The sequence below is a fragment of the Pocillopora damicornis genome, chromosome 3 (genome assembly GCF_964200805.1).
Source record: "Pocillopora damicornis chromosome 3, jaPocDami1.2, whole genome shotgun sequence".
NCBI lineage: Eukaryota > Metazoa > Cnidaria > Anthozoa > Scleractinia > Pocilloporidae > Pocillopora > Pocillopora damicornis.
Genome location: NC_142672.1, coordinates 2256614 through 2273699, shown reverse-complemented (window position 1 = coordinate 2273699; position 17086 = coordinate 2256614). Strand labels below are relative to the sequence as shown.

The 17086-nt window shown below is 36.0% G+C and overlaps 1 protein-coding gene and 1 long non-coding RNA gene across 2 annotated transcripts; both read left to right on the top strand.

Annotated features, from left to right (window-relative positions):
* The first annotated feature begins 1271 nt into the window (after window positions 1–1271).
* LOC113675224 (uncharacterized) lies at window positions 1272–11061 on the top strand. Its single transcript, XM_027191767.2, has 8 exons — window positions 1272–2194; window positions 3584–3859; window positions 4844–4938; window positions 5384–5467; window positions 6043–6666; window positions 7776–7841; window positions 8467–8616; window positions 8876–11061. Exons 1-8 carry the CDS (start codon window positions 1711–1713, stop codon window positions 8900–8902), a joined length of 1806 nt encoding a protein of 601 aa, XP_027047568.2. The 5' UTR covers window positions 1272–1710; the 3' UTR covers window positions 8903–11061.
* A 1265-nt stretch (window positions 11062–12326) lies between these two features.
* Window positions 12327–14607, top strand: LOC149047809 (uncharacterized). The gene is made up of 3 exons (XR_016184762.1): window positions 12327–12425; window positions 13268–13341; window positions 14545–14607. It is a non-coding gene; the product is annotated as an uncharacterized LOC149047809 (long non-coding RNA).
* The last annotated feature ends 2479 nt before the right edge of the window (window positions 14608–17086 follow it).

The following is a 17086-nucleotide window of genomic DNA, read 5'->3' as shown; positions in this document are numbered from 1 at the left end:
GGTGCCGAGCCACTAATATTAGCAGGTACCTGCGTTTAGACAACGCACTGGTATTATGCATTCTTTTAAGGAAATATTTTCCATAGCTAATAGTCTGTCTTTCCAAATTTATACATTTTTCAGATGTCACTAGTCTCATCGGGCAAAGAACACGATATATTGGGACCAAGTCTGGACTCAGTCTAGACACAAGGCAGAGGCGGCGGCGGGAAGTGGGGGAAGGGTGGTCGACTGCTGGGGGTGGTAAGGCGTGATGAGGTAATAGGTGAGGACTCGGGAAGATTTACGACTCCATCGAACTTACCTAATGTTTTAGTTTCTTTCCCTTTTACTGGATAGAACACTTGAATAAATAATCTCTTTAAACTCCATTACAAAGCATCTTTAAATCGGTTTCCACTTTGTCCGATGTTTGCTTGGTTTCTTTTTTCGGAAGCCGTTGAGCGATATTTGAAAGTTTTCAAAGCCAGTTTATGACAAGTGATTAACACTTAAATTTTGCCGCAGTTTTCTAAAAAAATTGTATTGCGAATCACTGAACAGCGACTTCTAGGGTCACTTAATTTTTCTTTTTAATTTTCCATTCTATGTTGTTTGTTTTATCATCATCATTATTTCTTTTCTTTGAAGAGAAACTTGACCACAATTATAGGTAAACATTGGATGCAACTAGGAACTTTCGCATATTCCGCCTCTACGCTTACCCCACCCCACCCCAACCTACCGAAGTTAAGCTATACATATCATTACGGAACCGCAGACCTGCACCGAAAAAACAGCTGAGAGAAAACGGCTGTACGTATGATCCATGTCTATATTGCGGTTTTGATTTGATATTTGAACTTCAATTTTGATATAATTATAGATACCTATATATAATTCTTATGTTAATCTTACCACCAAATGATCTGTCAGTGCTATCACGAGTTTCACGCAATATCACTTACATTTCATTGTGTAGGCGCGTTTGTCTGAGCCTTGCAAAATTTTAAATTTTCGGCATTTTTTGCGTGTGTTTCTCATTCCTACAAATCGTTACATACACAGAAGATCATGAAGTGAGCTGCTGAATCTTTCTACAACAGACTCTCTTATCTCGGTAATTTTAAGTTCTGTTGTCGATGCTCTCTCTCTTAATTGCCATGGTGGTTGTCTTAGTTGTTGTTTTTTTTCTTTTTCCTAAATGTTTACAAACGTTTCTAAAGCGTGGTCATTTTACCCGGCCTCCAAGTACTTGTCTTGATATAGAGTATTTGATCGATTTTGTTTAGGTTGATGTGTTGGGCAGGAACTCCGATCTGTGTTCGGGCTCGTCCTCAAGCACACACCTGATTGGTGGCTATTTAAATCGATGACTCAACCATTTATTCATTCTTCCGTTCCTTGCAATCTACGGGCTGTCGTATGGAAAGCGCTGGCACGTTGTAATATATTTGCCCGTAGTTTTCAAATGAAGTGTGGGCGGATTTGTTGGGCACTGGGATTTTAGTACGCGTGTTCAGGATTTGGCATTTCCGTGTTTGCAGCTTCTAGTAAACAACTTATGTTGAATACGAATTTCGAAGCTGCTGGATGTTTAACCTAGCTGCAGTAATTTGAGCGTGACAGTTTTTCTGTTTATTTGATTTTTTTCTAAAAATCACGGCCTTTTGATTAAATTATAGGTATTGTTAATCGAATTTCGCTTAAGTCAAGGAGGAAGCAAAAACAATGACTAACTCTTTTCGTTCGAGCGAAGAAAAGATGGCCTCCCTAACTCCGCGAGAAGCTAACTCCGACTTCGATTTCGATGAATTCTTTGAAAGGTACGGTCCGCTTGACAACGTGGACGCCTTCATTGACTCTCAGTTTGCATACGCTCTAGGAGGCGAAGAAGACGGCGGAGCTCAGGTGTTTGGGAGCAAAATGGAGGTTCAAAACATGGAATCTGGCAACGTGGCCACGTTGCAGAGCTTCGCGTTTGGAACCGAAACGCAATTAAACTTGGACAGTACAATTTCATTATCTTCGCCTCAAGAACATTTGGAAAGTCATTCGGTGTGTCCTTACTGTCGACGAAGTTTAGAAACAGAGAATCCTGAGGTCATTTGTGGCGCAGCACGTCCAGTCGGCGATATAAACAAGATCGATGAGGGCGCCAAAGCAGATGAGATGATGAACCGACGTGTGATTCATGATGGGGTTGAAGGAACAGGTAAGCTCCACAGTTGTTTGTTTTTGTTCAGTCCTAAATTGCATATCACTCTATTGCGGTAGGGGTTTAATCTGTGGGCAAATGCGAGCGATAAGCCTACTAATATATGTGATCAATAGACTCTCTATTTGTTTTGACTTGAACGCCCGATATTTTAGTAACGTCATCCTGTGCTTTTGCCTTGTAGAATAACAATTCCGGAATTTTCATTGAAAAGATGAGGTTCATTTTTAATGTTTTGCACTTTAAGCTGTTTGTGTTTGAGGTATTCTACCATCTTAACATCATTTATCTTTGCTCTTAATTGTTTTGCTTCCAAATGATTTAGCAAGGAAGTGTCAAACAAAGCGTTTTAGATATTTGGTTACCATTTAAATAGGTAATCAGACGGAAGATGCGTGAATTTGTTTATTCTCATTCACACATTTTTGATGAAACCGGTGTACTGAGATCATATAGCGTTAGACTTCATTCATTTGTTGCTAAGGAAATGAAGAAACAACGTTGTGTTTCGAAAGGAAATGCCAAATTTGCTACGGGAATCCACCCGGCTGTTAAAATTAAGTGCTGTCAAACGTCTGTACCTCTGATTGGTGATTTTTGTTCCCTCAGACAAATTGGTAACCACAAATCTTACGTGACGTCAATTCATTCAAAGATAGCGGAAATTAGCTTATCATACACGGCATCATCTTTTTTGTTTTTCTGGTTTAAGAACCAGTTTTTTTGGACAGTTGGGAAAGTCAGAGCACCATTGAGAGATCAGTGATTACTTCTAAGTAGCTTCTAAGTGGGAAATGAAAGTAAATGAGGGTATAGTAAGGGTATGAGGGTATCCAGTTCATGCTGTGAATTGAGTCAATTCAAACACAAATAAAAGTTATGCATAAATAGTCTCTGGAACAGAAGTCAGTGATTTATCTGATTTTCAAAGAGAAATTGAAAACATATGCATAGAGCATACTGACTAGCTTTGTCAATGAAAACAACTTTGCAAAAGAGGAAAATTTTTTTATTTCTTAATCCTTTTCACCTCAACATCACCATGCATATTCTCTGCACTGCTCTCTATACATTTCCTAAGGTGCTGACAAGGAGAATTTGTTTAACAATCAAGAGCTTCTTTTGTTGGTGATCGTCTCCTTTATTCTCATGACCATAATGTTTGATTCAGGGGTGATAATGTAAGGAGAAATTAGATGTTAGTCATTCTTAGGGGTTAAAAGGTTAAATGAGAATTTACAGTGAGTCTTTCACCTATAAAACCAAGAATTACCTTATTAGTGGAATCAACATGTCCCAGCTAATGCCATGATTTCCCCTTTCTGTGTTCTAATATCACTCTTAATCCAAACGTGTAATGAATCATTGTTATTTAATTGTTAACAGGAGACCCAATTGACCCAAGGAAATCTGTGGTAACAGAATTAAAGCTGGCAGAAATAAGTGAAGATGTAGGAACTTGTTGGCGTCAGTTAGGACCTAAACTTGATATTGCAGCAGCTAAGATTCAAAATCTGGATGAGGAGTACAAATTTAATCGAGACAAAGCCAATGCCCTTCTTCTTATTTGGGAACAGAAAGAAGGAAAAGGTGCAATGGCTGGAATTCTTGCAGATGCTTTAGAGAGTATTGGAAGAAAAAGCATTGCAGAAAAACTGCTTGGTGAGTGGGTATCCTGTGTAAGATTAGTGCGTGTCTTTTGCAAGATAAATGGGTTGTAGATGCATGTATGATAATGTCTGTTTTTACTTTGTTAATGTAATTATCCTGAGTTATGTAAAGGCTTGTAACATTTTCATTGTTTGTAACTTAAATGGATCATTGTGAGAATCAAAAAACATTGGCAATACACTTAACCCTTTAACTCCCAGATCAAATTTGTCATTCTCCTTACTGTCAACCATACAACTCTTATGATGTTAGTTCAGAGAATTTAATATTGGATCAACTAATTATCCCCAAATTGACATTTTTCTTTATTCTTGTCACTTAACTGGTTGACATTGTATCGATATTGTAAGGAGAAATTCTTTCTTAGTCATTCACGGGAGTTAAAGGGTTAAATCATGTCATGATGATATCTAAGGGCATAATACATGTACATGTAGCTACAGTGTAAAGGTTTTGAAATTTTTAAGGTGAATAGTTTCTCGCATGCAACTGAGTTTGATGCTGAAGGAACATTTTTCATGAAAATGAAATTGTAAGGTTGTGCTAAACGTTTTCCTCTTAACCCTTTAAACCCAAAGAGTGACTCATGTCTAATTTCTCCCTACAATAAAATTATCATCCCTGATTCACACATTTAAGTCATGAGAATGAAGGAAATGATTTCCAACAAAAGAAGCGTTTGATCAGTAAACAAAATCTCCTTGTCAGCATCTTAGGAAATGTATAAAGAACATGGAGAATAATTATGCATAATGATATTAGAGTGTAAAGGGTTGATGAGATCCATTGCTCTTTGTTGGACAGTGCAAGGCTTTTGATTTTAAAGGGAGAACTAAACTGAAAATTACTGTGCAAGATCAATAACCTCTTGATCCTCTTTTTTCAAGTTATTTTTTCTGATTAGAATTTTCACCAACTTTTATTTGAAATTCAAAGCAGCTGTTGATTATTATTGTGATAAATTTTTCTTTACAGGAGGGAGTGAAGTAAACACTTGTGTATCAGTTGTTGAGGGTCATTCCGTCAGTTTAACAATCAGATTTGATTTTGATGCTGAACTGGACAATAAGGTTAGTAGTTGGATTAAGATCACAGGCTGTGTGTGAAAGTAACCCTCCTTTGGAATTTGCACTAGAATAACTAACAATGTATACCCCTGCTGTAACAAATACAGATAGGTTTGTTATAAAGAGATCTGACAACAGGGTCGCCATTAGAAGGTGGTAGGTAACAGAAATGCTGACTGTCAGGACATTTTTTATCTGCTACCTTTTTAATTGTGATCAAAAGAAAGAAAATAAGTATTTTTGAACTGATTTTAAAATATTTACCTAAATATGTCCCAGAATGCTGGAAAAGTGTCTGAAAGAGTAATTCAAATTTCAAATTTTTTCCAGGAGAGCATGCCTCTCAATTTCCCTAGATGGGTAGGCAGTTCACCTGCCAGATTTGGAAATGTGTCTGCAAATCTCATGATAGAATACTGTTAAACCTTTTTTGTGGTATTTTTTACAGCTTATGCTGTGTGAAGATGTGCAAGGCAACAAATTCATGCTGAAAGCTCTCACCAGCAGTGACAAATTTTGGGATACAGAAGAGGTAATATCTGTTTTGAGTGGAAAAGTTTACTACAAGTCATGCACTTACCAGAATATCTTTTGACATATGTGTCGTTATCATTTATATTTTTAACATGAACTCAGTTATTTACTGGTAGCTATGATTTGAGCTCAAATCATGAAGGGAATTATGAAATGTTAAAGTTATTTGAAGTTTAAGTCTTCAGAGGCTGAAAGAAATCCCTTAAAGATTGAAAATTATGGCAGAAATTTATAGTTAATGTTTTTCCTACAAGTTAAGTTATGTTCACCTTGTCATTATGTTCAACTAGATTCAGTGGGATTTTATGTGGAAAAATATTTTATTAGGAAAATGAAACTAGCCAGATAAAGAAAAAATGCCATACTGTGCTTGGACAATAGGTTCTTGTTGGTGAGGGCAAAATGGTATTGAAAATAATTAGAAGGGACAAGGACACTGATTGATTAGTTAGCCAAACTTTGTATATGAAAATTTATCTAGTTTATGCACAAGAGGGCTGAAAGCTTACTGGGGAAGAAGAATTATTTGATTAAATCAGCCCTCTTAGAGAGAGTTGATTGTTCCCTTTGCAGATTCTTAGAAATAAAAGGTTTTTGGAGAATGTTGCTGTAGCTGCACAGGAAATGGCAAAAACAACAGAGCAAAGAAGGCAAGAGAGTTTAAAACGTATTTCGTCAGAAGTTCAAGAACTGAGGCAGAAACTGAAGAAAGTAAAACTTGATTGTGGGGATGGTGATCCAAATGATGGCTGTAATTACTACTCTGTAGATGTAGCCCAGCCTATATGTGATTCATTTGAGGATTCAGCTCAGGAGAAGTGTCATTTGCAAGATGAAAGTGTGGAGCAGATGATACAGTCATGTGTAGAGCAGCGCAATCTTTGTCAAGGCATCTTTGATGCTCTGATTAAGTTAGTTAGTGAGGTTGGACAGCCCAGGGAGGACAGTGCTAAGTGTATTGGACAGCTTTGTGATTTTACCAAAGAGCTAAGGGATCAGGAGAAGACACTTTTCTCCAAAATTGAGTTTGTTCATAACCAGCATCTAGATAAAAATCAAGTCATTCGAATAGAACAATTACAAAAATGGAAGAGAGCACAGAAGGAACAAGTGGAAGGAGTTGAAAAGCTGTTGTCAAATGTGCTCCAACAAGGAAGTATGGACAGAAGACAATCCTATGGGAAAATGGAACGTCAGGTAATTCAAGTCACTCAGTCTCTCATGTAGAAAGATTTTGTCTGGTTTTTGAAGGTTTTTTTCCTTAACTTTAAGGTAGATATTTTGGGGTTTATCTGAGAGCTGTTGGCCGGAATATCTTTAAGGTTGTTGTTTTCTGTCAGTGGAAGAGAACAATTGGCTTGGAAAGTGAAGGTTGTGTTCCAGAGACATCTAGCCACTCTGCCAGCATATTCTCATGACTGAGGGCAGTTGACTGCAGAGGAAAGTTTATGTCAAAACAAAGTTTATTATCTTCTGGGTAACTGGGTTGAACTTAAAACCACTAGTAAAATGATTTCATAAACTTTCCTTAGCAGTCAACTTAACAACTTATTCTACTACCACAGGGCTTCACTGTTATTATGTATGTTGACAATGCTCTTCTGTAAAAGGGATAACTAGAATGATTTTGAAAAGGAAATGGCAATTAACGGTGTCCAAAAGGCTCAAAGGAATACTTTTCTAAAATTTATTATTTACATTTCTTACATGTAAACACTTAAACTACATTACTTACTGGAGACTACTGGCTATGTGTTGTTTGAGAAACCCTAACTACATAAAGTAATATGTGTTTGATCTTGGAGAGGAATGTGCTGATCAATTCAAGGCTTTAACATCCCTCCCTTTCCCCCAGCAACCCACAGGCATTTGACTGTCATCTGCGCTGGGGGTGGGGAATTTGAACCCTGCCTGGGTGGGGTGGGGGAAATTTGAACCAGAACTGTTAAGTCTTTTAAGTAGAACACATGTTTTATCTTTTAATATGAACAAGGTGTTTTAAGGTAAAGAGTTCATAATTTAAAAAAAAAGGGGAATGATCGATTCACTTTCACCTTCATAAACAGATGGAGAAAGAGAGAGAGAAAATGAGCTCTAAAAAAAATTACAGTTGCTAATCTTGCCTTTAAAAACAATTGATTGTTAAGTCCAGCACTTGGGTGGAGCATTTAACACTATTGTGGCTGTGGAGTCCTGACTGCTCCCTTGTTATTCATTAGTTGTGGAAACTTCTTCTGCTTCTCTTTGCGTAGTCAAAGTTTGAATTGAAAACTGAGGGGTTTTTTTTGGCTGATTTTTCACCATAGAAGCTTCTGAACCGCAGATCAGAACCAATTATGTCCACCAAAACACCTCCTGGATATGGAAGAAGGGTAAGAAATGATTCATAAGTGATAGCTCTGGGGCTAAGTGTGCATTTGTTGTTCACAGCTGAGAAAAACTTATAGATAGCATATTGCTGTGCCTATGTTAATATAAAGAGAACAGATAACCTCAAAAAATTGATAGAACAAAACTTACTGACCACATATGGTAATGAGATTTGACAGAATTGTCTGTGTCATTTACTTGTACAACTGAAAAGACAGCAAGCATAATGGAATTGATTTGTTATGCGCTCAACAGAGAAATTGATTTAAAAATATGAAAAAAAACTACTCTTCAGTATGTGACTGCTTAAAGACAGATGTATTTCCCTGCAGACATCACTTTATTGCTTTTTTTTTCTTCATTATCTGTCTCAGCATAGTAACTGTTATATCAGATATGTTTGTATTATATTAAGCCTCAAGATGTTGCACAAACCTCTTAAAACAAATAGGATTTACTTATTGGCAGTTACCATTTTGTAATTATTGTCAATGGCAATCACTCCATAAGTTTTTGCGGGGGACCATTTTGTAATTCTTTCGTTAATTAGTAAAAAGAGGTGAGCACACGGTGCTGGACAGGAGTTTAATTAGCTTGTGTAACTCATGATTTTATTCATTGTTGCAGAGAGCAAAAACTGACTCATCAAAGCATTCAGGCAAATCACAAAGTACAAATGAACTCACAGAGGTTACCAAGAAAAGTAACATCTCTTCCCCTCGGTGTGTAAGGCGCATGTGTCTCATGGACACAGACAAGAAATCCAAGAAGGAAAAGGTACCAATAATTTGTCGATAGATATTCAGTTTTTTCTCTCAATCTGAAGTATTCATGGTTATCAGGGGTTTCCTTTTCTATAAGCAGCTGCCATGCAATAGTGGTAATACTTGAACAAGAGCCTGCTTGCAGGTTTCAACAGATATCACAGCTACTGTTAAATCTACATTGATGCTCTTTTGTGCCAGCATCATCAGACACTAGCAGATTAGTCTGCATTCTTCACTTACTCATTTTCTTCAAAATTCATTTCTTACAGAAAGAAAATTCTCGAGTGATTATCTAAGGGAACTGAAAACTTTGGAGTTTGAGCTCAGAGGTTTCACCTAAAGACAATCACTGAACCTAGAGGAATGTAAGATTTGCTTATAAAAGCTACTTGATACATAAAAGTTGTGGTCTTTTTGTCACCACATACAGTCTTAATAATTTACAGTTAAGTCTTTCAGCTGCGAAATACTTAGTTTGCATGGAAGAAAGCTAGAATATTTTCATTGATAAATACTTTTATTTCTGCTGATGTTTATAATGATACATGAGAAGATGTTCATGTATATTAACAATATTTTTGTTGCTCAGTTTATTTTAAAAAAGATGCTTTTTGCATGTAAAATTAAGAGATTTCAGCTCAGTTGTAAGTTATACATATACATTAAAGGGAAATGCATGTGCAAACTTTTGTATTGCATTATATTTGTAGCCTTTTTGAAATATCGTTCGGTTATGGTGTGTCATATGTATTGGTTATATGTATGTCAATTCATTTATACACTTGCAATGAAATAACTGTTGATAGCTTTAAACATTGTTGTAGATAAAGGACAACATGGAATGATTATTTTTATAGTTGTACACTGTATGTAGCTGTAGATAGCTCAGAGTGATGATTTTTGTAGGATATTGGAATTCTTAGTTTGAAGAATTGGTGCTGGATCCACTATATACAGGAATCCTGTTTGTTCATTTCCTTTTTGCTCCTTTTTAATGACTTGTGATTTTCACATGTTTGTTAGTCAAAAGTGTTGCTTTTATTGGTCAATCCTTTTGTCAGCTCCTAAAATGGACAACATTGTTGCTGGATTGGCTATGGAGCTGTCAAATGTTTCATAAGATTAGGAATGGACAATGATTTCATGATTATGAGCTGTTCATCCTAAGATCCTGTATATAATTTTTGGAGTGTAATATTTTAGTCAGGATCCAAAGGTTTTTTTTTATAAGTATTGTTGATTAGGTTGTATAGAATGATTTTTTTCTTACTTGTAAAATAGTTGCTAGAGTGTGAAAATGCATTGTTTTTTTCCCAAATGTGTATGGCTTTTGGGACATACCAGTAAATGTATTTTGTTTAAATTAGTTATTAGGACGTGGAAACATTTTGTTTCATAGATGTTGAGTATTTTAAGTTTAAGCAGCAGTTTGTCTTGGATTGTAGTTACTAAATATATGAAAAAGGTTTGTTTCCAAAACTAGTTGGAAAAAAGATTTCCATATGAGTTTTCATTGCAGACATAAAATGTAAAACAAAATATTTGGTTAAAACAATTTGAGACATACTGCTGTGATTAATGTTTTGACAAGGGTATACAATTATGTGTAATTTGAAAGATGAACTGGACAAAATGTTTCCAAACTCAAAACTGTGCTGTCATTCACAAAGTTTTGCATAAGGGGGTATCTGGTTATACCTATATGCACCTTAGAACTGCAGGCCAGTGAGGATGACATTCTTGTGAAGTAGAACACCCAGCTGGCTAGGTGTTACTGCAAGACTGTATCATCAACATGTACAGTTCCATTTGGTAACATAAGATTTACAGCTTCTATCTTTATTCCCTCTCCTAGAATTCATACATTTTGAAAGCCAGAATTTCATTATTCTCCTACTCTGCCAAAGGAAACCCTGAAATTGGGTTAGACATCTTATTTATTTAGAGTGGCAAATAACAGTATGGGCAATTTTTTCCCTGGTTAAGACAAAATGGTACGTAATATAAAAGTTCAGATGTACTATAGGTAGATATGGAGCTATCCACTTTAGTTTTGGGGAGGAAATGTAGACAAAAAACATGTCTAATTTTATCTATAACTAATACTCTTGCATGTTAAAGGGGAGATTTTTTTACTTCAGATACCACTGCAATTTTGGTGTGGTTTTGTCTGCATAGGCTGGTCTATCATAATTGTTTTAAGCCTCTGAAGCTGACTGTTTCATGCAAGTTTTGAGCCGTTGAATGAATATTATTTTCACTGGGCTCCTGAAACCTGTAAGCAATACATACCAAACACTTCTGTGACTATTTCTAACGCACGTTAATTTTCTTGTTAAACTTAAAGGGGTGGTTTGTACTGTAGTGTGGGTCTTTTTCCGGTATGTCAATCAAGATTTCAAGTAATGAATGATGTATTACCTAATCAATTGAAATAAAGAAGAATTTTACATAACATACTTCTCTTCTATTTCAGATGTGTCTGGGAGGGTACTTCCCAATATCAGCACTATAGATATTTACCTCCCCCTTCCCCCCCCCCCCAAAAAAAAAATGAAAAAAAAAAGTGTGATTTTCAGCTGAATTTGTCAGGTAACTGCACCTGCAACAGATGGGAGGTCCAAAAATGGTGTAGTTTAGAAATGCGTCAAACAGTTAGAAATTAAAAAACATCGTTTAGAAGATAATTATTTTTTAAAAAAATGCGTGAAGTTCATTCAGTACTATAGTTTGTACAAATCAACTCAGACTATCTTGTAGCATAGAAATATACTCATGTTTTATTTTGGATCGTTCTTTATACTTTAATTTTCTTTGCCTGTAACAAAAATACATCATCAAAGAAGAGAGAAAAAATTAAAATAGTACACGATATATTTTGTATTGATAAAAATCCATATTTTGCTAACAACTTGTCGCAAAGTGATCGGAAAGGTCAGGCACACCAAATGTTCTATAATGAAGAAATGTAAAATGGTTTCTGTGTTTACATAGCCTGATGTAAACACGCGGGAGGTTGGGAAAACACAAGATAAGCGTAGGAAACCACGACGCGAAGCGGAGTGGTTTCCAGCTTATCGAGTGTTCTCCCAACCTCCCGCGTGTTTACATCAGGCTATGTAAATACGGAAACCATTTTACATTTCTTTTATAAAAATAACTAATGAAAGAGGAACAAAAACCGTGTTTACATACGCTCATGTAACATGGTTTTATGGCCAATCAGAGAGCCTAAGTTTAGGAAATGGACTTATACAAAATTGTATGATCGGGATCGGGATCGGGATTGGCCAGTGTAAACAGACGGGATTACGGGATTGAGAAACGAAAACCGGTAACGGAAACACAGGTTATCCGTCGTGTTTCCGGAACGGTTTAACATGTTTCTGCCACGTTTCCGTTTACGGATTCTTGCAATTTCGTCCTGTGACACCCATTGGCTCTTGACTTCTCGTATGGCAGTTCAGCGCCCTTCGATCAACCTAAGCGGGTGATGGTTTAACGACCATCAAATCAGTAAAAAAAAAAAAATTGATAAATAAATGAATAGCATGTTTATGTCATTCTGCTATACTCCGGATTAATGAAAATAAAAAGTTAAAAAAATGCAATATGTGGCCCTGTCCAAACTTGGCGTATAAATAGTGAAACAGCATAGCTACAAAATAGAATCATGGATCACGAAATAAACAATGACACACGATTTTCTGTTTCGAGTTCGATGAGCTCATATTCAGCTTCTTCAATACTGCTCGTGTTACCAAGTGCACCGTTTTGTTACACACTTGTGGGGCAAATCACATTTTCACAGGAGTTAAGGTGAGGACAGAATAAGTTAATAGCGACCTAATGCAGTGTATGAGATAAACGGGTATTGACTATAGATACAGATAGAAATAATTTGAGACATGAGACAAAAGAATGAAAGAAATATCGATCTTATTTACTCGTCACGAACGCAGAATCGAATCTTAGACCATCGGATTTTACGATCTGAAGTTCTCACATATAGCTACAGATTTCTCGTTAATGAGCCATGACATACAGTGGATCATCCTGTATACTGCTAAGATCATTAATGTCGAAATTTTCATGTCTTAAATACATAATAAAAGAAATGAAATTTCAAGCTCTTTCGTGACAAAGGAAAAAATTATTTTCAACCGACCACCGAAAAAAAACCTATTCGTCAGATCAGGTTAAACGACGGATAAAATATCAATGCTGACATGTAGATAAACATACCAGACCTTGAGGTAGGTCATTTATCTTCCCATGAGGGATCTACGGAGCTGCGGCATTTCTGATTCCAGTATGAAGTGCGTCACTTGTCTGTATGAACTGTTATACAATTATTTATGGCCTCGCTTATTGCATCCAAACTCAGCAGACAATTCTGGAGCTCAGAGAGACAGAGAGCTAGGGCCTCAGATTTCTCTTCCAACTTAAAGACAACTGGTTCAGTAACAATTTATTCATAAAATTCCTGTAAGATACACAGAGGGTTTCTGTACACAAAGATGCATGGAGTACGTAGATTTTAAAGAATTTGAATATTTAAAATCATATCATATTTATTGTATTTCTTTAAGAAGAGTACTTATGGTATTCGCTTTAATTCTTTCCAATGCGCGAAACAATTTAAATTTGCTTTTCTCTAGATACAACGAGAAGTCAAGTATTTTTCTTGGAAAAGAACTTTATTGGAGTTAAATTTATTGCAAGTACTCTTCAGGTGAGGAAAGATAATGAAGAAATATGTAGCATATTATAATCGAAAGACATGAAAATTGGATAAAAAATATACATAAACAATTCATATTATTGGTGTGATTTCTTTAGCTTTGTATCTCCCTCCTGTGATGAATATGTACAACTTGTTATTACAAAGTGTACGAACAGAGAAAGTTATCACTTATAGCGAAGTATCTTGATGTAACACTAAATTCCTTTACATGTGAGAGAAACTCAGTGAACGAAAGCAGTTGAGGTATGGATGTCCATTTAATCTTGTTCGGGACGCGACTACATATGAACAAAACCATCTTGATTTTGTGAATTAGCATCGTTGTCATACCATGAGGAAGGAACAGATTTTATTATTCCAAAACTGATTGTATCGGAATGAGATCTAGAGCGCCACTGAATTTCACCGGACACTTACGCTTTTGACTACAAAAATATTAAGTACAAAATTGGCGGGAGTTATTTACAAGAAAAAAGCTTACCGTTATTATTTTTAGAAACTTTATGAAGTCGTGATGGTGAAAATTTGAGAAAATCGTAACGCTTTTTCATGGAAACATGACTTTAAAAAAATGTTTATTATATAAAATACGCTGATTGATGACGCCAATCAGTTACTGCGCGTCACTCGCCTTTCGCGACACTTTATTAGGTTTGGTGAATAAATGGCAAATTCTCATTCCTTAGTAAAGTCGTCTTTCAAGTTGTCTGCAAAATAAACAAAATAATACATGGTTCCTTGTAGATATAGGATTATTATTCTCGATATCTCACGAGAGAGCGCATTTAACGAGGGATATATCGAGTTGCTCACTTGAAGAGAAATTGCACTGGCACAATATAACTCATCCTTATTGATTCAGCTATGGCAGAGTGTAATATGTCCTGCCCTGAGGAGAAAAGGGATTTTTCGGATTGCGAGTGTTTCGCACTAAAAGAGAAAGAGCCAAATTTAAATTACAAAATGAATTAATCGCCATAGAGAAACATGTAAACAAGTAATAATCATAAAAGGAATATAAAACACCAAAAAAAAAAAACCATCACAACATTTTTTTTTAAGTAGAAGAGCAGTTTTGATCACGAAACTGGGCATTACACGACTTAAGATCTTTTAAACTCGAGGATATGTAATCTTTCATGTTTTCATCGAAATTGTCATAAAGCAAAATATTATTCTTAATATTTTCAGGTATGTAGAATTAACAAATGACATCGTTTGGAGAATAGGATTCAGAGGATGACAGTTTAACAGGTACAAACCAATTTTCATTCTGCAACTGATTATAGCTGTTTATAAGGTTAAATTATTTAAAATGAACCATCGTAATCTTAATTTTCTTGCGGCTTTTAATTTCAGTCTAATTTTCTCGGGTTATTGTTGTCAGACGTAAAATATTTCACTTATATACACTTATAAATTTCATTGGTTTCTCTCATATGACTCGTGGTTAAAAAGTATGCACGCGATGCAATTTCCTAAAGCCTTAAACTCTTAGAAGTGATGTAACTTGTAACTTATCCCTGTAATATCAATACATTATCCAGCAAACAGGCAATGAGAACACTCAAAGTTTTATCAAGGTAGAATTCGTTGTCTTTGAACTAACACTAAATTCCTGTATCTACTTTGAAATGAAACATGTAGCAGCTAGAGGGGAGAATTAACAATTCGATCACGGGAGTTAGAGATTTAACTGTACGTGATGATTATGCGGCAGAAGCGCGTGATGAGCATGTGACAGAGCTAGATAACGTCCTGTATATAATTATAGCTCTCGTCAATATCAAAATCAGCTACTATCTTTCGAAAACAAACGAAGTTTGAAACAAAGTTGGAGGTTGAAAAAAAAAAGATACACAATCCCTATGTTTTTCGTGATGTCGTAACATTCGCGATGTATAGTAATAATGACGGTAATATGGTTGTCGATGAAATACCACAATTTTAACAGTTTCCAAAATGTGACATCTCCACCGCACGCTGTAAATGTACCATTAATATCTTCACATATAAAGGTATTAAGGTCGTCATTATATCCGAATTTATCAACATGACAGTTTTACTTCCCATGTAGGCCGTTTTTTTCCCAATTGTTTTTTTCACCTGAAGCTGAATTCAATTTTTAAAGGAAATAGTTCTTGTAATGAGAAATTGTTACATTACAATATCCCAAATTGAATTGGTTTTCCGGCGAGAATACGGTGCAGCGGATCTCTGTATTCGATGCTCTTATTTAAAAAAATGTATTTGATTCAAATTTTCAATCAATATCTTTTGAATAAAAAGGATGATATATGTCGGCCTATGGATACGAATTTATCTGTTTGAATTGAATTATCTCTTTAAAGGTGTAAAGGATGTTATGAACACTCCATGGTAAAATTCGTATCCACGCGCGGTTATCTAATACCTCCTATATGCGTTTGCATTACTGAATAAGTGTGAGCTTAAGAAGGCTGTACATCGGCCAATTTCCCTCACTGCATTTTGAGCCGGGACCGTGACGAAGGCTTCGTCAGCAACGGATCAAAGGATGTATCACACGATAACAAAATATATTCATGCAACATGGAATTACGAAATGAATCTGCGAGTTTCGTTGGGATTTTTGTTTTGTTTTGTTTTCATTTAGGATGAATCTGTGACCTCTGTTTTAGCCAGAAATACTAGAAAAGCTTTTATTCATAGGACAAAAATATGCTGTTTGGTTACGACGTTATACGAGCTATTCAACAGGCTACAAGCATTTCTTTTTTTCCTTCTGTGGGGAATCAAAGTGGAAATTGAAAGAAAACACATTTTGCACTCTTGGGTTGGCGATCAGAGCACCGATCAGAGCTTTCCTGCTCGCTCACCGGTCCCACCTTAACGTATAAATAGCAGAGGAATTGGGAAAACGTGTCTAGGAAAATGAAAATTTTAACCCCAGAACCATGATGACTACGATTTCTTGATCATGTATGAAAACGAAACCTCGTCAACGACACGATTAATTATTCTGGTTTTTAAACGCTTTGGAACATCAGTCCACCTCCTCGCAAAACTTGACTCGGAAATCGTCGACGGTGAATAAATTTTTGTCTTCAAATGTTCGAACTACGTATCTACAAGGTGGTTAATAGTATCATTTCTGATTAGTTATCTGTCAGAGTTCGGTTTTAGTAGATATACCTTCACGCGCGATTACAGACTAAATGGGCACATTGTTTGCGTGTTTACATCATACGCTGAAAGATAAAACTGTGGGCTCAGTAAATGCTGTTATCGGAGCAGAAAGTTGTTCTGTAGGGCAAGACCACCTCAGCAGCTTCAGGGAAATGTCCGAAATTTCCCATTCACTATAATATTGCAAAAGATTCTTTTTTGATCAGCAATTCGTTGACAAATAATTTTTCAGTTTCATTTCGCTTTCAGTCTACTTCCTCCGCCAAATGCTCATATGGCCTGGCAGTGAATTCATTCGATGGCCTACAAGATTAAGCTATGCTGGAGTCTGTGTGTCGCACTTGGCTTTCAATTTGTTGTAGATGAAGTTTCTTGAGTTTTGATGAATAGGACACTTTCCAGTGCCATCTTCTCAATAATCTCGTATTCAGTACCTTTTTTGAATTCGAAATGGAAAAATCGGATCCTTCCCCAACATAATTTGGAGAAGGACCAGCTCTTTCAGTTATTCTAAATTTCCTGGTTCCTTAAAAAAATTAATGAAGGAGTTTATTGACTGGAACTT